The following is a 24,803-nucleotide window of genomic DNA, read 5'->3' as shown; positions in this document are numbered from 1 at the left end:
ATGTTTTTTGGTCCCTTGTCTATTGACGTTTGACTGACCAGACTAGCGTTTTAGTTCATTGTACTATCACTGGAATTTATTTTGCTTGGTAATTAAGAAAAATACTATCGTTCATTGAGTGTACTCTTTACTCTCTTATACTTTCAGTTATTTACTTTTAACGTCGACGGCAAAACTGGTAATGAAAACTGGTCGAGTAAGTATAAATGCGAATGCCATTTTCTCTTACAAAAACGTCAGGCAGTGAATAGCAATAAAAATAGACCTCGCTATAGTGGTTATGTCAAGGCCTCTGCCTAGGCAGTTTCATCTCCTTTCTCTGAGATCAGTCAGATTCTAAAGTAAAAGAGCAAGGAAGAAATGAGATTAATTATTATATGTCAGTGTAATTTTGTGGATTCCATCAGAGATAAATACAAAGGAAACGCATGCATGCGTGTCTAAGGGGGTTCGACGCTTTGCTGATGAGCCTTTGTGTTGTATTACATATATATATATATATATATATATATATATATATATATATATATATATATATATATATATATATATATATATATATATATATATATATATATATATATATATATATATATATAAATATATACTCATAATTCTTGAGCGACTTCACTGTCGTTGTGTGTTGACATGTCGTGTGCCAGAATAAAAAAAAGCGCATATGGGTACCGAGCAAAACGTGAGCTTGCATACGCCTGATGAATTTTGTTTACTACTGGGACAAAACGCCTTGTAGGATGTGTTTGCGTTTTTGGTAAAGTCTTTTCTAGAATTCGTTATCTAACAATTTATCAGTTCTTACGCTGTTCCTAATAGGCAGGATCGAACCCTGTACCAGTTAGGAAACTCACGTAACCAGTGAGAGGTCTCAGGTTAGATTCCCGAGCGAGTAGGAGCGCCTTAGGCTCCTTCGTTGCATTCCCTTTGTGCCTCTCTTGACCCGACAGGGCAACAGGTAGCGGAAATTTAGTCGATAGTGTTTCCTCGCAAGCAGGTTTGGGAAATTGCAGTGGGGTAGCAGTAGCATCCCCAAAGGTTAAAAGGCTATGGTGGAGTATGTATATGTATATATAAACAAGCAGTGTGTGTAGACCTTGAAGTTGAGTTCATATAGTTCAACACCCAGCATCAAGGTCAAACTACTACTGCTGCTGACGTCACAAGAATGCTGAAAACAAGCGTAGCCACATACTACAGTCAAGAAGTTAATGTAACAGTTAGGCATTTTTTATGTTATCCTGGCGCTGATGTTGTTTCTTTGTACTATTTTTTTTTTTTTTTTTTTTTCTGCACGAATTTTTTCTCTCTTTAGCTCTTATTTTGTTCAGGAGGTCGAGTTCTAGAATAATGCCTGTTTCTAGTATCAAAGGAACCTCCTGTTATGTAGAATCATGTAAATTTATCTAATCGTAGGAAGTGGAAGTTATGAGAATGTTTTGTATGTTTATTTTTTTTTATTTTTACTTTTACCTTTTTAAATCAAGACAACCAAGGCTGTGTAGCTATCCACAGAACGGATGCTTATGCGTGTGTATACATAAAATGAGAGCTCTTGCGTACAGCCTACATAAGCACAAAGATGTATGTCACGTTTACATTCGTGACTTTTGTATATTCCGTATCAGTTATTCTCAAGGTATAGTGAATTCGATATCAATATTCGTGGCTTAGTATTTGTAGATAAATACACAATGAGAGAGAGAGAGAGAGAGAGAGAGAGAGAGAGAGAGAGAGAGAGAGAGAGAGAGAATTTCAAATAAAATTCATGCAACATGGGATTAGTTGGTGAACAGAATAATGAGAAATGATGTAATGTCTCTCTTAGTGATTCTGAGCCAGTTAATAAAAACGAAATAGCGAACATACCACAATCAAAGCATCATAGGAGGTATAAGAATTTTTTAGTGTGAGCCATAAGAAACCAATTTGCCAAATGGGTCTCTCTCTCTCTCTCTCTCTCTCTCTCTCTCTCTCTCTCTCTCTCTCTCTCTCTCTCTCTCCAAAGTTCTTTGTCTGTACACTTAACCCCGCAAGCATGACAAAGAAAGTGAAGAGTCTGCCGATGCATGGACCAAGCACCTTCTATTTATTATTTATTATTTTCTTTTTTTTACTCTGTTGCTCTAGCCAGGAGGAAATACCTTTATTTTTTTTTTTTTTTAATGTCAGTGACCTTTTCCTCTGCTGATCCTTTTAATTCACCTTTTTCATTACGCTTGACTGACTGGGAAGATCACACAGGTCAGACAAAATAACCTCTAGTAAGCTTGAATATACATTGTATTCATAAATTATTCAAAAATCGTTTATATATATATATACATATATTTATATAACGTATAAATATATATATAATTATATATATTTTATATATATATATATATATATATATATATATATATATATATATATATATATATATATATATATATAATAATTATCATCTTTCATCTGATTCCTTTTTAATGTTTATTATTATTATTATTATTATTATTATTATTATTATTATTATTATTATAAGCAGAAATTACTGTACAGTACTTGTAAAGAAAAACTTGTGATTACTATCTTAGATGCTAATTAAAACTACCGAATGAATTACAATAATGATAAGTCACAATTGGCGAATACACAAGCAAACAACACCGGTAAATCCAAACCCAGTGTGAAAGAAAGAAAGAAAGAAAGAAAGAAAGAAAGAACGAAACAAACAAACAGCCTGAGACAAAGCGTCCTACACAAAGCAGCCGACTGGAATCACGGGGTGAATACTTTCACTTTCCGTCGAACCTTACGCCAGGGAACGAATAGTGACTATGGATGGTGAGGTTGCTATTCTTGATGATGGTGATGTTGATGTTTGTGATGGTTAAACCGTCGTTTGGGATAGTGATGAGGTTGGCGTTTGTGACGATAATTGGGTTGTTTTTGTTTGTGATGATGGTGAGGTTGGTGTCTGGGATGGTGAAACATTCGTTTGAGATAGTGATGAGGTTGGTGTTTGTGATGATGGTGAGGTTGGTGTTAGTTTGTGATGATGGTGAGGTTGGTGTTAGTTTGTGATGATGGTGAGGCTGTTGTTTGTGATGGTGACACGATCGTTTGGGATAGTGATGAAGCTGAGGCTGCCGTTTGTGATGGTGAAACATTCGCCTGTAACAGGGATGAGGCTGGTTTTTCTGATGACGGTTAGGCTGTTGTTTGTGATGATGGTGACGTTATTGTTTGTGATGGTGATGATGATGATGATGTTGATGAGCAACTTGAGGCAGCCACGATCAGCCCAGCTACCTGATCTCTCACCTGGGAGGGACACCTGGTGTTCGGTGTCGCATGCCCAAAAGTGAAACATTCTGTACAGGATGTCATGCACAGCTACCACACGGATGTCAGGACCGGATCGATTCCGACTGGCATTCGTGATATCCTTGTTGTCAAAATGATACCCTGATTTGACCTTTTTTATCTTTTTACCCAGTTCGTGATCGACGGGTTCGTGTTTTAAATTGGTTTCATCGTTCGTCAGCGGTTCGTTACTCGCGAAATGATGGCATTTCTTTCCACGCCATAGACTGTGTTTGGTCATGCTAGCTGGGCCACGCTCATGAGTGAGTGCGCTCACACACACACACACACACACACACACACACACACACACAGACTTGCAAGTGTAAGCATACAAAGAAGCGTACTTTCATGCAAATATTTGTAAGAATTCCAGCTGGGCTTATCTTAACTTGCTTGGGTAGCTTAGACAAAAATAACTCTTAAGGCAATAACAAGAGAATTCTTTTTTTGCCTAATTTGCTTAATTCCGAGTTATAATTAAATATATATATATATATATATATATATATATATATATATATATATATATATACATATATATATTGTGTATATATAATATATATATGTATGTATATATATATTTAATGTGTGTTTATTTTAAAGAACAACTGGCAAGAAAAAATACAAACATTAGTGCGTTACTTACAGTACAAGAGAGCGCAAAGTGCGTGCCAAGTTATTGCATAAGCGAATCTAGGAGTTTTTCGTGCGACCGAAAACATAATGCCAAAAGATACGTGATGCATAGACACGTACCAACACACACACACACACACATATATATATACACATACTGTATATATATATATATATATATATATATATATATATATATATATATATATATATATATATATATATATATATATATAGTATATGTTTGTATATATATAATATATATGTGTGTGTCCATTCTTATACATTCTCTCTACCTTTTACTTTGACAAGTATTTACCCTTACTCATCCATTCACGGCTTTGCATGCTCCGGTTTCACACTGCTTTGACCAAAATCCGGAAATCGTCACATTCATTTGTATTCCCAGGACGGCTGTGGGTTCACTGCGTGAGGAAAAAGGAATACTTTCCACCAAGTCATTTGTATTTGTATTGTTTTCGAGTTTATTTTTTAATTGTAATGACTTACGAAAGTTACTCTCAAATCTCGGTTCCTTCTTATTAAAAAACTTACATACAAACATACCAACACACATACATACATACATACATACACACGTACATACGTGCGTACAGCGCATATAGGTGATTTTTCTGTCCGTTTAGCGCAAATTTGCATTTGCTTTTGTTCACTTTGACTTTAGGCAAAGTCGCGCCTGTTGAAAATGCCGATGAGCTATAAGAGAAGAATCCTCTTGCAGTTGGAGAATATTCCTGCTGCTTTGATAACAACGGACCAAATGATGACGACGATAATGATGCTGATGATGATGTAATAAAGCGAAATTGCCGTCCAGGAAGGCAGAAATAACCACAACACACGAATCACACACCGAAATGTTGTAAGAAACCTCTGCATTTATCGTAGTCTAAAACCAAGAATGCAAAATAGTTTATGTAACTCTCTACGGAAGGGGAAAGGTGTCGCAAAAGATCCATGCTCTACTAAGTAAGAAAAGTGACGAACAAGGGAGCATGCGCAGTTCAACAGCAAAGAGAGGGGAGGGGGAGGGCGTGGATTAACTTGAAATCTTTTGAGTGGATGAAAAAAAGAATTGGTTAAACAACGGTCGGCAACGACGGATACGAATATATTATAGTTGTTCAGCCAGTCAGCTTCAGGTTCTAAATTTATTAAGGACAGAGCTGTGTGTACAGTATATATATATATATATATATATATATATATATATATATATATATATATATATATATATATATATATATATATATACACACACACACACACACACACGCACACACACATATATTATTAGTTCCGGAAATAGCTCGTTTCAATTCGCATAGAACTTACACGTGCAAAATCCTTGGATGACGAAATCATAATAATCAGCGTTATGTGCTACGAGATATTAGATATTAGCCTCCTTTTCAAAACACTCTTGTACCGTACCGTGCACTTCCGGCTGGCTAAAAATGTAGCCAGTCGTGGCAGTTTGACGATGTAACTCCACTTAAGTAATGAGAACACAGACGGCGACGGCATTGTCGGTTTACCACAGCAACCTTTGGTAATCGATAAAAGACTCTTAATGCATAAGGAACTGGGAACGGGCCATTGCTTCCTTACGTAATGTTAGTTGATTATGTATACACGTATAGCCATTTTTACAAATACATATATATATATATATATATATATATATACATATACATATATATATATATATATATATATATATATATATATATATATATATATATATATATATATATATATATATATATATATATATATATATATATATATATATATATATATATATATGGACGCACAGTCTTAAGCAGCGAATGAAAGGCGCTATCAAAATTCAACTCTCATGTGAAGCCAAGAGTAACAGTGATCAAACCCAACATGAATATCTGTAAAAAAAAAAAAAAAAATTTCTACAGAAATCCGAAAAAGATCAGTAATCCCCATTCCCCGCCCCAAAAGAAAAACCTGATTCTTAGGGAGGAAATGGAAGTAATCCACTAACGGTGTCTGTCTCTACTTCAGACCGATGAATGGGTCTGTAGCGAAAACAAAAGAAAGCAAAACTTGTTGTTGACTGCTCGAGAAACGGCCGATTGCGTCATCCCTGTGTCGTTATGACACTCTTCCGCGGAACTCATTGTGTATACCTTTCCGTGACTTACAAGCTGGGAATGTGTTAATCAACTTCCTGTTTGTTAGTCTGGCTGTACGGATAATAACATGTCATGCTTCCACGAATTGCTTGCATTTTCGCAATACTCCTTGCGCCTAGGAAACTTAAGGGCCATAATCCCTTGAGTCAGGTATTTAAGATAGATTAGGAAATGCGTGATCATTTTTTTTTTGCGTCCTTGCATATCTGTCTTAATGGAATCTTCAATTTGTAGAGATTAATATTAGATACAGGCGGATAAGAATCACAAGGGTGATTGAATGATATACTTCAATCCAGGTAAACCACGCACAGTACAGTAATAACACAGTTTTAAATATGAACGTATGAAAATCAGCATAAAACACAAGAAAAAATGATTAAAATAAAACCTAAGAGAATATAACGTAAATGATACAGATAAATACGAGCACAGTTAATCCAACTATCCGAGAACAGATACTCTAAAAATACTTCATTTTCACTTTCGTATTTAAGATTACGTTCACGTTTCTTTACGCCAGTAAAAATGTCTGCGCTGTCTATATTTGTCATTACTTTCTGGTATTTAGGCTTTATCTATATATATATCAAATTAATTCCTTCCCAGAGCTTCATCTCATTAAGGCATGACGCAATGACTTCATGCAAACCTCCATGCGGGCCAAGAAATGCACACCCGAGTTGCTTGCAGTCATCATGCGTCACGTGTGTTGCCACGATTCAAGAGATGAATGCGTAGCTTCATTTGCAATTCATTGAAGGTGGCGTGAACTTTGCGTTTATTAGCGAATAAGTATTTGCTTGTACGTTAGGCCATTACAAGGAGTGTTTGTGCTCTCACGAATACACTGGAATATTTTTTTGATTTTTGGTTTTTATAGGACATTTTTAGTTTTCTGTGACAGCTAAATTAATTTTGACTCATATTTTATATTCGGGGATACTTCAGATACACTATATTTTTTTATTTCTGATTTTCAAATGACATTTTTAGTTTTCTATGACAACTAAATCAATTTTTATTTATACATTATAGTCGTGGATTCTTATTATTTTAAATTTCACATAAGCGAAATTGTGATCTTATGTCATTGTTTAACATTTCGTTTTCATCATTTTTTTTTTGGCTTTTAATTCATTTTATTATATTTAAAATTTTATATACACTTATGGTTTTCGTCTGATATTCCATATGAATAATTTCTTAACCTAAAAATCAATATATTTTAATTGAATTTCTGTATTAAACATGTGCTCAACCTGTCAAGTCCGTGGAGTAGAAATTCCCTTAAAATTCCCTAAAAAATACTATTCCCTAATAAACAGTTGGTGGGAATACCTATGAAAAGTCCTTGCCTCAGTGTTTCTTCGAATCATCAGAATATACAGACGGCTTCTTCAGGCTGGTATGAACGGACGTGACGTCATAAACATTGTTTACATTACTTTCTCTTTCTCTCTCTCTCTCTTACCCTTGTTTTTCGCCAGATAAAAGTGAGATTAATGACTAAAAATATTCCCCCCCCCACCACTCTACTGTATCTATCACTGTGCTGTATCCCGTTCGTCTTGTATTTCTGTGCTGACCAAAAGGGCGTTATAGGGTTAAAGAGAGGCTTCCTTGAAGAACCTTTGGTTGAAACCAGAATAACTGGCATAATAAGCAAGTTGGGATAAGGTAGAGGGGAAGTACATAAGGCCATTTTTGTGCGTTTCCGTAGATTCAGATTTTCATTTGAGCTCGCAGACGAAATTTCCTTAAAAAACGATGACTCTCTTAGGGAGGAAAACCGTTAACTAACACACAAAGAGAGAGAGAGAGAGAGAGAGAGAGAGAGAGAGAGAGAGAGAGAGAGAGAGAGAAAATATACACCCGATTTCAGGAAGAAAGCGGAATAAACACCCGAATTAAAAGAAAATATGCATTTGAATGAATTAAAAAAAAAAAAAAAAATACGACTACAAGACGGTACAGTTTCCTTCTTAAAACAGGAAGAAGTTGAAATAGGAAAAAGGAATTCCTTACAAAGGAAACCTTGAGAAGGCAGGAAAAAAAAAAAACTAAAAAAAAACGTTATTTGCTACAACAACTCATGACACAGCAGAAAGCGAGAGTTCTGACGAGCAGCGAAGTTCATGATCAGTTCGACTTGAGAAGGAAATACTCAGTTTTAATGTTAACATTTGCTTTTGTTGATTTTTATAGTTCACCAAGATTACTCTGTTAAATATATTTAACTTACATTGCCGAAACTTTTTCCTGTTCCCAGTTTGCAAATAAACATCATCTAATTAAAATACAGGATATGTAAAAATATACTTTAGGTGTATGTGACAACATCCATTATATAGATTTCTACGAAATGATTCCTCAAAGTACTTCTACAGTTTTCAGTTCGCCCTTAAAATTCCTCAATTTTCGTCGAGTCACGCAAGGAACTATTTATTTCAGGCAACAAAAGGGAAATAAGACCAAGAGACCGTTACAGACTGACACGGTTACAGGGAAACAGGGAAGGATTGCCCTTGAATAAAAATACCATCAGTTCGGCCCTAGCAACACCCCCTCCCCCCCAAAAAAAAAAAACATATAGAAGATAAACATTTCAAACATTTTTGTAAACAATACGCTATCGTTGAAATGAGTGTAAGTAATAAATTCATATGCCGCCTCTCTGAAAATATTTCATACACAATATGCCTTTGTGAATGGTTTCGCCAAGGGTCTGAAAATTGGGTAAGTGGGAGAGGGGGAGGGTAAGTTGAAGGTTGGGGGGAGGGGGGTTTGGGTAAAAGGTGTGCAGAGCCATGGCAGAGGAAAGGTAACTTGGTATTGTGAAATGAAGCCGCTTAGTTATGCCGCAAAAGGGCGCCTTTTGTGCATTGAGAAATAACGTGACTAGTTTTTTTTTACTTTTTTTAAGCATGCCGACATTGCAGCGCGGATTTCATTATGCAGAGAGAGAGGGGGGGGGAGGGGGTTGTAAAAGGCAGATTACTGTCAAGAATCTAATTAGCTTGACATCGCATATGTTTCGAAAGTCTGTCTTTATCCACATCTTTGGCCACATAAATGTAAATTATTTTAAATTTACTTCTACTAGTAAAATGTCGTTTAAACTTTACTGATCATTTCTTTACATTTACCATGTTGAAAAGTACTAGAATCTACTGTAAATAACTTTACATTATTAGATATTACGAAGCATTAAACATACAAAAGGTGGAATCGAAGAGCATATTGCCCAGGGTGATATTCCCGTGCGTAAGATTTAAAGTGACTTGAACAGTAACCAAAAATTGAAATTTCAAAATAAAAACGTGTTTTATCCTAAGTATAAAAATAATTAGAGCATACGAAACGATAAGAATAAAAGACGTAAAATAACGAAAAATGATTCTCGTGGGTGTATATAAAGAAACCTGTATGCCAACCAACAGTTGTCAATGGCAATTTCGTCATAAATAAGAACACAAGAAAATCAAAGTAAAAACAAAGAGCGCCGTCAGATACAAAGAAAACCCGCAAACTAACCAACAATTGCAGTAAAAAAAAAAAATTAAAAAAATAAAAAGGTGCATCCCAAGGCTACTTCCAAAACCTTTGTTTTTCACAGGTGAGAGGAGAGCCCCTGTAAGACCCATCTGTTATAATGGCAGTATTTCAGAGGGAGGCCTTTCCCAGCCTGGCTTTTGGGTGTAAAAAGTGAACTCCGAAAGGAAGGTCATCCATCATCCATCTTAGCGTTCTGCTCTGCATTTTCGTTCACTTTCCAGTCCGGTTTCGTTATGATGTGCAAAAGTGAAGGTCGGCTTATGGAGCATGAGTAACGATAGCGTCAAACCACGATTGCCTTCGTCTGTGTGTATGTGTGTGTGTGTGTGTGTGTGTTTTGTTTGGGGAGGGGGAATGGGCAATAAGCACTATAAAGAGAATGTTTCCCGTGGAAGCATTCAATATATTTTGAATAACTTTGTAGAATTGTTTCATGGCAAAAACAACACATTTCGAATAACCCTGTTTAAAGAATTGTTTCATAACAAAAAATTATAAATCTAGGTTATAAATGCAATTATGGAATGCTCCGTTGAAATCCTATTTATTGTCCCTCTCTCGACTGAAGCAGTGACATATGTATCTGGTATTTAGATGACTGTGGTGGGTTGGCGGTGGTGAAAGGGGCAGTGGCCCAGCAACCTCATCCGAAAAAGAACCGGGGCGTTAACGCGTTCTAGAGTTACTCCCCCCCCCTTTGCAGAAAGGATTATTGGTTTTATATTTAAGATATCTAAATATGATATATAAGCGCACTTATCATAATTATATTTCCTTTGCGTTTTAGTTATTCCCAAGTTATAGTGAATTCACAGGGTGTAGTGATGGACTATTTGTGGCTTAATATATGAAAATTATATATATATACACATATATATATATATATATATATATATATATATATATATATATATATATATATATATATATATATATATATATATATATATATATATATATATATGCCAATCAACACATAAGCACTCGTTTCTCAAAAGATTTACAACGGGATCGAATCCCAGTCCTCAAATGAAAGGCCAGGGCGCTTGATAAGTAGAGTTGACCTGTGTGGGTCAGTTGGTAGCGCCCTGGCCTTGCATTTGAGAGACTGGGGTCCGACCCTGATCCTGATGTGAGCCAAAAATTTATATATATATATATATATATATATATATATATATATATGTGTGTGTGTGTGTGTGTATGTATGTATATATATATATATATATATATATATATATATATATATATATATATATATATATATATATATATATATATATATATATATATATATATATATATATATATACATGTGTGTGTGTGTGTGTGTACTTTATACACTCATCCCTACTAGATGTAGAATATCAATCCTTATCTCTGTGTGTGTGCAAACAAATCCATTTCATTATAGTTTCCTAGACCCACCTGTTGTTGCTGCGCGGCTCTCGTGAACTTCCGGTACTTGTAATTGAGGAAGGAGTTCCCAGCGACCATCGTCGTGATGAGTATGGCTCCCAGCAGGAACGTCATGAGGTTGGCCACGCTCACGGTGGGGGAGTAGATGAGCTGCGGGATCCCCGCGAAGAGCAGGATTACTCCTACGGAACCTACGACGGACAGGACGCATTGCGCCGAGGAGTACAGGGTGGAAATGTTGACGGTGGCTCTGGTCATCTTGTTTTATTTTTGGACAGACTTCTTTGGGTTTAAGGCTTCAAGTTTGTACTCTGCGTTCGAATTCGAATTAGCTTTCGATTTCTTTTTTTTGAATCAAGATTTCTTCGAGTTGCGAGGTTTACTGATTAACAAAGAAAAAATAACTGGTAAATTTTTTGGTAGTAGCGTGAAATATGTGAGAACTGCCGTCAGTAGCTTCAACACTAACACTGCAACGTATTTGTCTCTGAAGGTACTTTATTGTTCTGTATATTCGCAGATGTTTTCAAGCTATATAGTCTTTGTAAGCGTTTTTTTTCTCAAAGGATCTTTGCCCACTCACGAAGCTGTTTGAGGTATGCAGCTGGTGCTGGACAATTTTGCAATGTCATCTTTCGATTACGAACATTTTATATTAATTCTTCGTCGCCCTTGAGTGGTACCGCTGAGCAAATCGTTCTTTCATCCTGAAAATAAAAAAAATAATATGCAATTTCAGTAAAAAGGAATACAGAGTGAGCCTTTGTATATAAATGGCATCATAAACATTTCCATAATTTGATATTCCTTTTTTATTATTCATGAAAGGATATGTGGAAAACAAAGACATACACGCAAACACGCACACATATATACATATATATATGTATGTGTGTACGTGTGTATAGGCTATACATATGTATATACAGTATATATACATATACATTCTGCTTGAATGAAACCCGAAGAGAACCATTTAACATATTGAATTAACATTACAGTCTTTTCTTGAATAATAATAATAATAATAATAATAATAATAATAATAATAATAATAATAATAATAATAATAATAAGAAGAAGAAGAAGAAGAAGAAGATCGCGTCACGAGACAAAATAATCCTTTGCCCGTCCTGCTTTTGAAATGTCAGCGTACCGCCATAATTCTTTCACAGCGAATCCCCAAGTCTTCATGTGACAGTTGAAACAGTCTCGCGATTCGCTCTGGTTGCATCGAGTTCCCTGTCAAGCGTTCAAAAGCTCACTAGGAATCTACCGCCGGGCGACTTTGAAGAGAACCTTTGATGTGTGCCTCTTCAGATTCACAAGATCGCATGCTAATTGACGGGATTACTGAAAGTATTTCGGTCAAGTTCGGAAATTGGTTTATACCGACCAGTGACCTATTTGTCGCCCCCCTTTTTTTTTCATCAGATTTTCATCGAAGGGACTTTATTTTCTTTTCCAAAATCCTACATCGCCCTGATACTGTATTTTACGCCAGTAAAGAGATAAAATACGTCGATAACATAAATATATGAATGCGCAGACAAGTACATTAAATTCCAACCATTTATGGCAACTGGGATATAATGTATTAAAATATGGACACACTTAGCTTTAGAATGTATTGCTATCTGTCATGAATACAGTTCCAGTCACTGGATCTGTACCATTTTCCTTTATGAACGTTATAAAATGTAACAAAAATGACTTTCAATTTCACATCAGTGTTATATATTGCCTTTTTGTATCGCTGAGCGAGCCGTTTCATTAGCTCATATTTTTCTGTTCTCTAGAAATTTCGCTGACGCGATGTATTAGACAGATCGTTATTAGCTAACCATTACTCCACATCCAGGATTGTCGAAAGCAACAATTTCTGAGTTCTGAAGTTGACTATTTTCCTCATAAAATTCATACCCTTGAGAGAATCCGTATCTGAAGTTTTGACAAAATTGACATCCTTCGTTCCTCGGGTCATTTTGCCAAAAATGGCAATGAGAATCTCTGTCTTTGTGCACTGACTTAGGAATGCCTCATTCCCCTCCTTGAAGCAGCAATTTTAGAGGCGATACATTACGAATGGGAAACGGGCGTGACAAGGCTAAAGAGGGCCTTTATAAGACGTCGATCGTGAAGTATGAAGCTCTGGGTTACGCATGCGCGCTTACGAACGTGCACGTAAAGCCTTAAATGCATCCTGTTACGTACGATCCTCTGGGATATCAGGCGTATCTAATTCGTAACAGAGTTGAATGATTTCGTGAAGGCTGCGCTATAGGGGCGTATCTCATATCTAAATTACAATTCAAGTATTAAAACACTTTTCATATTCATAAGTTTACTATGCTGTGCATATCAGATTCCCTGTCTAAAATCAGTACAATAAAATTTGCTTGCTAAAGTTTCAATGAGATTTCGTAAGTTTTTTGGGGCATTTCAGATGCACTTAACTTGAGTCCTTGGGGTAATTTAAGATTTTGACATTAATTTCATCACATATTTAAAGCTATCCCGAATTTGATTCCACCATTTCTATGTATTTCAATAACTTTAACAACTTTTTTCCGGAATTTTTCATCGCACATTTTGAAATTCAGGTGATGTGTGAGGATTCTAGATAAAATTTTACAAGTTTGTTAACTTTAACTTTAAAATCGCATCAGGACTCTTACATGTTGTAAATCCTTTAAACGTCTCCAAAACTTCACGACTTAAAGTCGAATTAAAACTCATACAAGTCCCATTTCTAAAACAAGTTTGACACGCACGGGCGCCAAGGAGCAACTAGGGGTCACTGATCTAATTTTATGCCTGGTGTCTTTGTGTCGCCAAGAGGGGCCACCCTTAAGCTATTTTCTGCCCCTTTTAAGGGGGGTAAAGGCACCGAAATGACTTGGAACCCACTTGAGATAAATGGGGACTCACCTAAATAGATATTCTTGTTACACTTCATGTTGAAGCCCTCTTGAAGTCAGTGAGAGATGATGTAAAGATATTCGTGTTGAACTGTTCCACTGCCTCGCAGCTTGATGGAAATCTATAGGTAATTTTATAGAAAAGATACTGACTACTGTACTTCATTCTTTAGAAAGGGACTTTCGTATGTTTAAGAAGTCAGTATATAGCATAGTACTAGAATAGGGAGAGAGAGAGAGAGAGAGAGAGAGAGAGAGAGAGAGAGAGAGAGAGAGAGAGAGAGAGAGAGGTTTCACAAAGGTTGGAGAGGATTATCTCATCGAGGCCCTCCATTTTGAATTACGATACGGTGGAGTATTGCCTACATACAGCAATGGACTAACACCCGAATATATACATAGAGAGAGAGAGAGAGAGAGAGAGAGAGAGAGATATTAAAACCTACAGCTTTTTAACACGTGATGGCATGGAATCATTCACCCACCATCTGTTACTATCACTTCCTTCGAGTGACCTTCGCGCCATTTCTCCTTTGTGTGGAGAACGAAGGGGGAATTTCGCGCGTCTTGCCTACACGCTACGGTTTCTGTTATTATTATTATTATTTTTTTGTCTGTCTGCAGTAATGACGTAAGGTTTGAGACGCCGTTACTCCTGGGGTGAGAAACGAAGCGAAAGAAAGAGAGAGAGAGAGAGGCGAGTAGACACTATTTTATGAATATAATGTTATGTATTTTCTCAACACACCCTACTGTGCCTACACCAAGAACTGTACTGTATGAAAGCGTGCTTTTTGAAACGTATCAAAAGGGAGCTGTACCCTCTTTATGAGTGCTTTAAAACGAAGCACGAGGAATGTTAACATATTGGTACCAAGTGTGTTGCAAGCTCGCCATTCGAAAGCAAGAATGTATCGTGTGTAGGTAAGCAACAAATGGTCGTTTCTGCAAGAGTTACTTTTCAGGCAAAATGTTACGTGAAATCACGATATGGCAACTAGACACACATTGCCAAATCATGTTTTTATGCAACGTTTTAATGGAACGTACGTCGTTAATACCGTATATGTTGTTTTTGCGTCATGTGCAAGTTATTAAAGGAAAGGAATTGTCTTTGTGGCTTTGAATAATTAAGAATAGTCGTCGCTTATATGAATCAAATTAGGAGAAAGTATGTTTCAAATGTTACCTAAAGAAAAAAAAAGGGGGTTCTTTTTACACCCTTTTTTTCTGACATAAGTCCCAACGTGACTAAAATTGTTTGACAAAACTGAAATCTGTTCGAGTAGAAATAAATGTTTCAAATCGCAACAAAAGTAAAGAAGTTATCGCGGCTAATATTAATTGAGAATTAAATTACAAACTTTAATTTTAAACTTGACTTTGACGAAACGGGCACGAAGTCAGCAACAATAAGTGCTTGTGTGGTGTGGGTGTGTGAGTGGAAAGGAAATGGCATGACAACCAACAGAACCATAATTATATGAAGCAATGAATACTGTCACACATTAACCGTGAAATGAAAAACCAAGCTTTTTGATTACCGTTCCTGGGAACAGATGTTTCAGCCCGCACTTCCCCGGACGAGAAACGAGGCAGTTCGTTATAAAAATAAAAGTGTAAATAGCAAGCATTTTCGTTTTAGTGACACGACAAATGAAAGGAGTTTTAATTATGCTTAACTGTGTTTGACTTCCCCCCCAAAGACGTTCCGTTTTGAAATTCAAGTTCGGAATCTACCTGAGGCTTTCACAATTTCCTAAAGAGCGCAACGTATCATCTGCCCCTAAAAGTCCTCGACCCTATAAAGCTGCCTTTCTTCCCAACTGTACCTACGTCCTCCTGAGACACCACCACCCGCCCCTAAAGAGTCCTCTAGGGACCCTCAGCCACTTTCGGATTCCCGCCCAAATACTGACTCACGCTTACATGGAATCCCTCCCCAACCCCCCTCCCACACTCCCCTTCTTCCACCCTTACATCTTCCACCGTCACCGACGCCTTCCCTTCTACTCTTTAATCTGGTCGGTGTCATCAGATTTCATTCCTTATAATACGGGAAAGAGGGAGTTGTTAAGTCATGGTACAGTCATTTCCCTTGTTAAACGCCTTATGGCTAGACTTCATATCTCCTTACAGTTACGTCGTGGAAGTACATCAATCTTGTCGGAACTGGTAGCAGAGGGCGAGAGAATGTGTTATTACTTAAAAATTTACCTTCAGTTACTGTTAAGTCACTTTTTAGGTTTGGCTGTAAAATCAGATATTCGTTACTTGGTGCATAAATGGCATTGCAGTCTTGAAGAATCGACAAATTAAGTATGTAATTGTAGTACATTCGTCTGTGCACATTCACTTTATAGTAAATTCCGTGATGTTAAATAGTAAATTCAGTAATGGTAATTCAGCCAGTGACTAGAAATTAACACTCACAAACAAACAAAATGACGGAGGCGAGAACAAAGGAGTCAGGTTGGGTAAGCAAGAAGGGAACCACATAGTCGAAAGCACACAGCTACGTTGTGGGGGCTTTCGTATTAGGCCTAAGTCGGTCCTGGGCCATAGCAGCGCGTTAGGCCAATGCCGGCGGTTGACTCATTAATTTTCGAAGTTTCATACCGTTCTCTCTCTCTCTCTCTCTCTCTCTCTCTCTCTCTCTCTCTCTCTCTCTCTCTCCTTATTCCCCCAACAAGACTTCACTATGCTGTTTTTTTTTTTTTTTTTTTTAAATAAACAGCACTACTGTATTGCACACCCTAAAAATGTCACATCTCCCTAAGTTACATTCATGTCTCACCCAAAGGTCGTCACCTGTTGCCAGTCTTGAGGCCCACCCTCGCCCCAAAAATTTTTTTTTTTAAAAATTCACACGTAACCTTGATGACAAACAAACACACTAGCCCATCATAGTAACCTTGTCGGAAGTGAAAATGATTCACTAATAATTATAATAACGCTAATGAGATCACTCGCTGTACATGTATTCAACGAATTGACGAGTTCTTTGTTATTTTTTATATATGTAATTCAGCTGCAATACTACTCATTCATAAGGCTTATAACATCACCTTGCTGAACTCGCTTTCTCTCTCCTCTGTATTCATTTCTCCTTTATATGAGGGCAATTAGCCTACACCATTTCCTCCTTGTCTAACCTGATTAAAAGCTCTTGGGAAAGTCTCTCTCTCTCTCTCTCTCTCTCTCTCTCTCTCTCTCTCTCTCTCTCTCTCTCTCTCTCTCTCTCTCATACACCTGGTGGATGCAGCATGCTAGCCTTGGCCATACCAAGAACCAACTTACTCAGATGTAACCAAATCTGTCAGAATCTCTCTCTCTCTCTCTCTCTCTCTCTCTCTCTCTCTCTCTCTCTCTCTCTCTCTCACGATCCGAATCTTCAAGAGCAACTAGTGTTCTCCACAGATTTCGTCATGCGCGAAATCGTTGCTTTATAAATCTGCCGATAGTCCCATAAGTGGATCATGAACACCCAGATCAGGTGAAAGGTCACGAGTTCTCGACTTCTTTCCCATACAAAGGAGAATCAGGTCACAGGTTAGGAGGGAGAGAGAGAGAGAGAGAGAGAGAGAGAGAGAGAGAGAGAGAGAGAGAGAGAGGGTGGTGCCACCGGGTGGTTAAGTGACAGAGATAGAGGTTGGGTGTTGCCGTGGTTGCTAAACGAGAGAGAGAGAGGGTGGAGAAATGGATTGCTAAACAAAGAAAAATATGGAGTCGTGTTGCGGGAGAAACATTACCAAATTTTCACTGAAAGATCAACCTTCTCTCTACGTTAAATATTCTTATAGGTAAGATTTAAGAAGGAAAGTTAAAGGACAAAGAGTGGGCATTACACTGGCAAAACGACGTCACCCTTCCCCCACCCACCAGGCCAGAATAGGGCCCATTCGGACAAATGCTGAATGAAACCCGTCAAATTTATTGATAAATCTTATCAAGTGGCCAGTGTCCAAAAGTCACTTGGAGTAACAAGTTATATATTGAGACGAAGACTTTCATTATTTCATCAAACTTGATCATACACACACACACACACACACACACACACACACACACACACACACACACACACACACATAAAGCCTTATTGAGTCAGCGTAGAAAGAGGAAACTGTCCAGCATGACAGCGGAAATGACCTTGTTTCTTTTCCTCGTGGGTCAAATGACGTCACTTTCTATTCCTGTATTCTTGCGCTTTGAAGATGTCTTTTTTTTAACGCTCGTTAATTATTATTATTATTATTATTATTATTATTATTTATTATTATTATTATTATTATTATTATTATTATTATTCAGACGATAAACCTTATATGGAACAAGGCCAAGGGGTGTTTCTGAAATCGGGTGTACTAAATTCCAGGAGTGATACCAATTTCGCAGACTTCTTAGTCACTGATTTATTTATTATTTTACTGTGGAAAAAACAAATTATTGTTAAAGCAGTATGAAAAATAATACGTCCAGTGAACAAATAAAAGGACAGAACCATCTGCTGTTCTAGTATCACCTGAAGGCCTTTGAAATTCTTCCGGTATGAGCGTCAGTAAATAAACTTCAGTTCACAATCCCTTTTGCTCTAGTGTGCATTTTGTTTGTTTGTTTGTTTGTAAACCAAATGAAAATCGTTCGATTCCCCCGTCCTGGCAAGAGTCAAATCTTCATAAGTACTAATTGCAGTAGCATAAAATAACATTTTTGTAGACAGATGAACGTTATCGGATAATTGTTGCATTGCTTTCTTAACGGCGATGAAATGATTGAGTAGCAAAATTATTATTATTATTATTATTATTATTATTATTATTATTATTATTATTATTATTATTATTATTATTCAGAAGACGAACCCTATTCATATGGAACAAACCCACAGAGGCCATTGACTTGAAATTCAAGCTTCCAGGGAAGTAACGGAAGGTAATAGGAAATACAGAAAGAAGAGATCGCTTATTAGAAAAGAAAAAATACATAAACAAATGACTAAATTTATAAATGAAATTCGGTTTGCATTGTTGCATAAATTTTCTTTAAAAAAAAATGTTGTTGCCGGACTCGAGGGGGAGCAAATATAAAAACTACCTTTTGTTTTGACAGAATGAACACAATATATGATGCAATATATATATATATATATATATATATATATATATATATATATATATATATATATATATATATCTTGCTCTCTGTCTGTCTGTGTCTTTGCCCCTCATACGACCCTCAGCAGCCTATTAACAGCAAAGCACATAATTCACTGCTCAGTTTAACAGAGGCGCATTAGGTTTTAAGGGAACGCCCCCATGCTATTATTCCTCGGCTGGTTTTTGAATCGAACGTTGGTTCATCAGGTCGTGAGCCAAGTGCATGATCTCTGCGCCAGAGGGCCACGAGAGAGAGAGAGAGAGAGAGAGAGAGAGAGAGAGAGAGAGAGAGAGAGAGAGAGAGAGAGAATGGATCAGACGTGAAACCACATGCTTTATGATGTCTTTATTGGAGCCTAAATGCATTTCAGATGTCCGTCCATCTGTTCCCAGACTTCACTCACTTCCGTAATTCTGAAGCCAGAATAGTTATTACTCGCTTACTCGTTAACCAATAGAACGACAGACAACCGTTAAGAGACAGTATAGTTTTTGTGGAGGAAAGAAAGCTGACAAACTAGTATATTTATATGCATTTTTGTTGGAATGAAATCCAACTTTGTCATTTATTTTTCTCCGGTTGTAAAAGTCTCTTTTTTCCTTCAATTTTATCGTTATTGTTGATTCTGTACTTCATATTATTACCACTGGAACTCAAGAAGGCTTAATCTAAGACTTGAGAGAGAGAGAGAGAGAGAGAGAGAGAGAGAGAGAGAGAGAGAGAGAGAGAGAGAGAGAGAGAGAGAGAGAGAGAGAGAGAGAGAGAGAGCGGGCTAATGTTACTCAAAGGATATGAGAGAAACACCACTGTTCTAGAGTCTGGAAAAAGTCATAGTTGACAGCTAATCAAGTGAAGCTTGGATGGCGGAGAGAGAGAGAGAGAGAGAGAGAGAGAGAGAGAGAGAGGGCTAATGTTACTCAAAGGATATGAGAGAAACACCACTGTTCTAGAGTCTGGAAAAGTCATAGTTGACAGCTAATCAAGTGAAGCTTGGATGGCGGAGAGAGAGAGAGAGAGAGAGAGAGAGAGAGAGAGAGAGAGAGAGAGAGAGAGAGAGGTGATTGTGATGTTAACCGAAATCTCCAGTATACAATAATTATAGGTAGTAACACGCATTTGCGTCAGACCAGATTTTAACTTACTTCAATGTGCCTTCAGCCTAGTTCATGAGCGACGGGTTACCTGCACCTATATTTGGCTGCAGTGTAAAAAAAAAAAAAAAAAAAAAAAAACAGATATCACAAATCAAGTGAAGAAAACTTGGCAAGCATAAGTTACGCCCAGATCTCTAAACATGGAAGCACTCCCGTCGTGGCCAGGCTCCTACTGCTGGTTGTTCTGGAGACCTCTCTCTCTCTGGGGCTTCTGTAAACGCACCAGGGTGAACTACCTCGTGTCCAGCGAGTGACTGGACCCGTGGCTTCGGCATGGCTACCTGGTTTTAATGCCCTACATTAGCATGGCCGTTGGTCGTTCAACTTCGGTCAGGTTGCAAAAATTTTCGCCGAAGACTTTTATTTTGACGATCTGCCATTTAAATATTTTTGGGGGAATTACGAGGACAATTTCATAAAGACCCATATTATTAAGGAGACATCTCGAAGGAAAGACAGATGCCTCAGAGAGGAACATCAGCAGAAAGATTGTCCCTTTTTCGGAAAGAATAGCGAAAGCAAATGAAAAGTGTCAGTAACAGAAGATGCTCGGCTATACGGACAAAAAGCTTAGGACACCTTGGCGGTAAACATTCACGTGGGAATTTTTTTCCTTTCCCTAGAAGGGTGACCTTGACATTCAAGATTCTTGTAAGGAGATTGGCTGAGGTCTCGACCTACGTGTTTACTCGCATGGAGAAACTAGGTTTGTCTTCCGTGTTGATTTAATTCTTCGTTTCCCAATTTAGATTGGAAGTGACTTGGATGATGGCCCAAAGCTACTTTGTAATTCATATTTTACAGAACAAGTCTTTCGTCCACAGATAATTAATGTATAAAATTTAGTGTTCAGAAATAGGCACGAATGGGCTCTATTGGGATGCTGAATCAGCGAATGCCATTGCAAAACGAGCGTCGGAAACCTTCAGAGGCCACTGCAACCAGTTTCAACCGCTTCCCAGACCTCCAGTTCTTCGGGAGGAGAATCCAAGACCTGGGCAACTTCTTGCGTCAGAGGGGGATAGGGTTCTTCTTGATGCCCAAGGACCAGAGAATGTTTCCAGGTCCCTGGTTCGTCTCGTTCGATCCAAGAACATCCACTGTACTAACATCCTGTCACCAAATGTCATCATCTCAAGTTTGGGAATTTTCGAACATCTCTTGCGAGAATGGTTTTAGGACTTCTGAAATCGAATTATGCTCGGCTTCGGAAACTTGATTGGTCTTTTTTTTTTTTTACTTTAAATTATTTAAACTTGAACAGTTAGTTTGAATATACAATAGGACTTATAAAATGAGTCTTTTAAGACGCAATTTTTCTTATTATAAATTCTTTTTTTTTTTTTTTTTTCATAAAAAATCAAGCATATTTTAAAACCTGTCGCTCTTAGTTTGCTGTTAAATTTAGAATTTCAAGCGTCAATACATAAATTAATTAAATGGAAATTTATGACATTTTTTTTTAGAAATGTATACAAAAGCTTATTTGTCCCTGTAGATCAACTGACTTGTACATTTTGGTTTTTGATATATTAAGATCGGCTAATAAACATTGGCGAAGGTGGATTTTAAAGATAACGATTTATAAATTATAGAAATCTGGAGTTAAAAGGTCAATTATGCATAACTATTCATTCAGCTCCCGGTATTTTCACTTCTGGCACTTGTTTGTTGTTGTCAGATTAAGATAACCATGTGTTGTCACGGGCTCTTGCCTCTAGAGAACCTGGGCCTTTCTCGTCTTGCTATTGGATGCGAAACTACCGTAATGTGACAAGGTGAAATCTATAGTTAAATGATAGATATATATCATATATATTTATATATATGTATAATACATGAATAATATATATATGTATATATATATATATATATATTTATATATATATATATATAATTATATATGTGTATAATATATATAAGATATATAATGTATATAACTATATATATATATATATATATATATATATATATATATATATATATATAATTATATATGTGTATAATATATATAAGATATATAATGTATATAACTATATATATATATATATATATATATATATATATATATATGTATATATACATATATAATATATATATATATATATATATATATATATATATATATATATATATATATATATATATATATATATGTGTGTGTGTATATATGTATATATGTATATGTACAGTATATAGTATATGACAACAGAGCAGGGCCCCGTAGCATTGAGTGAGGCCAACAACGAAAAAAAGCTTGCACCCCTTCCACAAAAAAAAAAAAAAAAAACATTGACGCAAACACTGCAGCATCGCTACACGCCCAGTTTAGGAGGCTGAATGTACACTCAAGGTTGACGATTCTGGGTCTTGGTGTACACCTTGCGGGAGTGGTATCTTTTTGGGGGAACCCATGGGAGGGGGGAAGGGGGGCCACGAGGGGTGTTGACATTCTTCGCCTACCCACCCTGTACCAATTTTGGGAAAGGTATTTGCATAATCAGTTGCGAAGATTCCCATCTTTCCTACCCTTTCGAAGCTGCGATTAAAGTGCCGTTAAGGGAGTTTATCCAGGCGAGATAAAAAGCCCGTAACTTCTCACACAGAGAGAGAGAGAGAGATAGAGAGAGAGACTTTATCCTTGCGAGATGAAAAGCCCGTAACCCCTCAGAGAGAGAGAGAGAGAGAGAGAGAGAGAGAGAGAGAGAGAGAGACTTTATCCAGGCAAGATAAAAAGCCCGTAAACGTCCCCCTCCCCAACACAATGATAATGAGTAGAAGAAAATCTGTAAAGGAAGGAGGTAGACGAGCGAAAGAATGGAAAACTCTCATATACTTCATGGTATTTGTAGCTTTTTCAAAATAACAGTACATACAACGAAGAGGGCTTTAGCATACACGATTATATTATTGTACCAAAGATTCGATTGCTTTTGCGAAAGCAAAGTAGATATCCCGCCACTGCTTCCATTTCCGAACGTTGCTTGCAACGTATCCGCTGCCAGTTATTGCAGATCAACGGAAATGCCCAATGAGGTCTTTAAAATAACTTTCATTTATGTTCGTTCAGTTCCGTTTCATTTTGGACGGGTGAGCTCTAGCCCTAGGCAGACCGCTGGTTTTCGCTTTCAGTCGTAGCCTGTCAACACGAACATTTAATCTTTGAAAGTGAAACACGAGGGCGATTTTGGGACTTTCTTTTTTAATCGGTTTATTTATTATTTACTTAATATCGACGGTCATTCTAGGTGAAAGGTAAAGTAAGGTAACCAGGGCAGGTTCTCTGGTGTCTTAAGTTTTGACACTTACTTAATTTTAAACTGAATATATCTAAACGGAAAAACTAAATATTTTCATTCTTTATCTTTTATTTTCAATTACTTACGAAGACACCAGGAAATTAGTTCGTGATGCTATGAAGACAACTATGCATAGTTCAAGTGCAGCGACCAAAAAAGGAATGAAAAAACTCCGCGTAGAGGCCAGCAAGTTATATTCTTGGAGATAGATAGATTGACAGATAGAGGCAACGCGGCAGGTGTTTAAAACTTCGTAATTACTGGATTTCTCCTGACGGCAAAAACATACTTAACTCTAATATAAGCTTGGTAGGTAATATGCGATATTTTGTCACTTAAGTGCTCAAAAAGTTCCAAGTTAAGTTTCTGAAAATTAACTTCATTAACTGGCAATGACACCTCAGTCCGGAATGACTGACGGCAATCACTTCCTCAGTGATGATGACGTAGTCGGTTGGAATGTTGCCACGATGCAGGACACTTTTTTCCAAGAAAAATATGCTGGTTATATTTGTTGACCAGTACATTTCGTAGGTCAGTTTAGCATTTGTAACTTGCCACGCTACTAGAAGAAGCACAACAGTGATACATTTTTTTATTTAGACGATAAAAAATATTTTAAGTAAGAAAAGATATCGACTTTTAGCCATGGCAATAGAGAGTGGTGTCGCTTACGATTGGTCAGGAATGATTTCCGCTGATGAAGGTGTTCTCCAGGCGGTAGGTGGCAACTCACGACCTTGCCTCAAGTAAAGGTAGGTTGGACTAGGCCACAGACATAACTCTAAGACTCGCTCTTTCGTAGTCTTGGTTGGGTTCTGTTAATTTATATTTTATTCAACTCAGTCATTTTTAGGTCAGTTTCCCTTCTCGGATTAGTGTGGAAAACCTTGATTTCGATGTTTTAATTAGAAGCTTACTACAGTAATTACTTCTCGGAATCTCAGCACAGTATATGTATTTACTGACATTACGTATTCCCCAGTCCTTATCCTGTGATTCCAATCCAGTGTGGAAATAATAATAATAATAATAATAATAATAATAATAATAATAATGAAAACAATGAAAATAATAATAATAATAATTATTATTATT

The 24,803-nt window shown here is 36.9% G+C and overlaps 2 protein-coding genes across 2 annotated transcripts in view; one reads left to right on the top strand and one right to left on the bottom strand.

Annotated features, from left to right (window-relative positions):
- The window catches only part of LOC136843427 (INO80 complex subunit C), a 277,576-nt gene that overhangs the window by 23,537 nt on the left and 229,236 nt on the right, over positions 1-24,803 (top strand). The gene's annotated exons all lie outside the window — the stretch shown is intronic.
- The window catches only part of LOC136843425 (uncharacterized), a 38,844-nt gene that overhangs the window by 10,520 nt on the left and 3,521 nt on the right, over positions 1-24,803 (bottom strand). The window contains exon 2 of the mRNA XM_067111872.1: positions 11,181-11,878. Within this exon, the coding sequence (XP_066967973.1) occupies positions 11,181-11,429 (249 nt within the window). The 5' untranslated portion in view covers positions 11,430-11,878. The remainder of the gene's footprint in view (positions 1-11,180; positions 11,879-24,803) is intronic.

Source organism: Macrobrachium rosenbergii, chromosome 11 (assembly GCF_040412425.1).
Source record: "Macrobrachium rosenbergii isolate ZJJX-2024 chromosome 11, ASM4041242v1, whole genome shotgun sequence".
In the NCBI taxonomy this organism is placed as follows: Eukaryota; Metazoa; Arthropoda; class Malacostraca; order Decapoda; family Palaemonidae; genus Macrobrachium; species Macrobrachium rosenbergii.
Note: the sequence above shows the minus strand (reverse complement) of the source record. Positions and strands in the feature narration are given on the sequence as shown.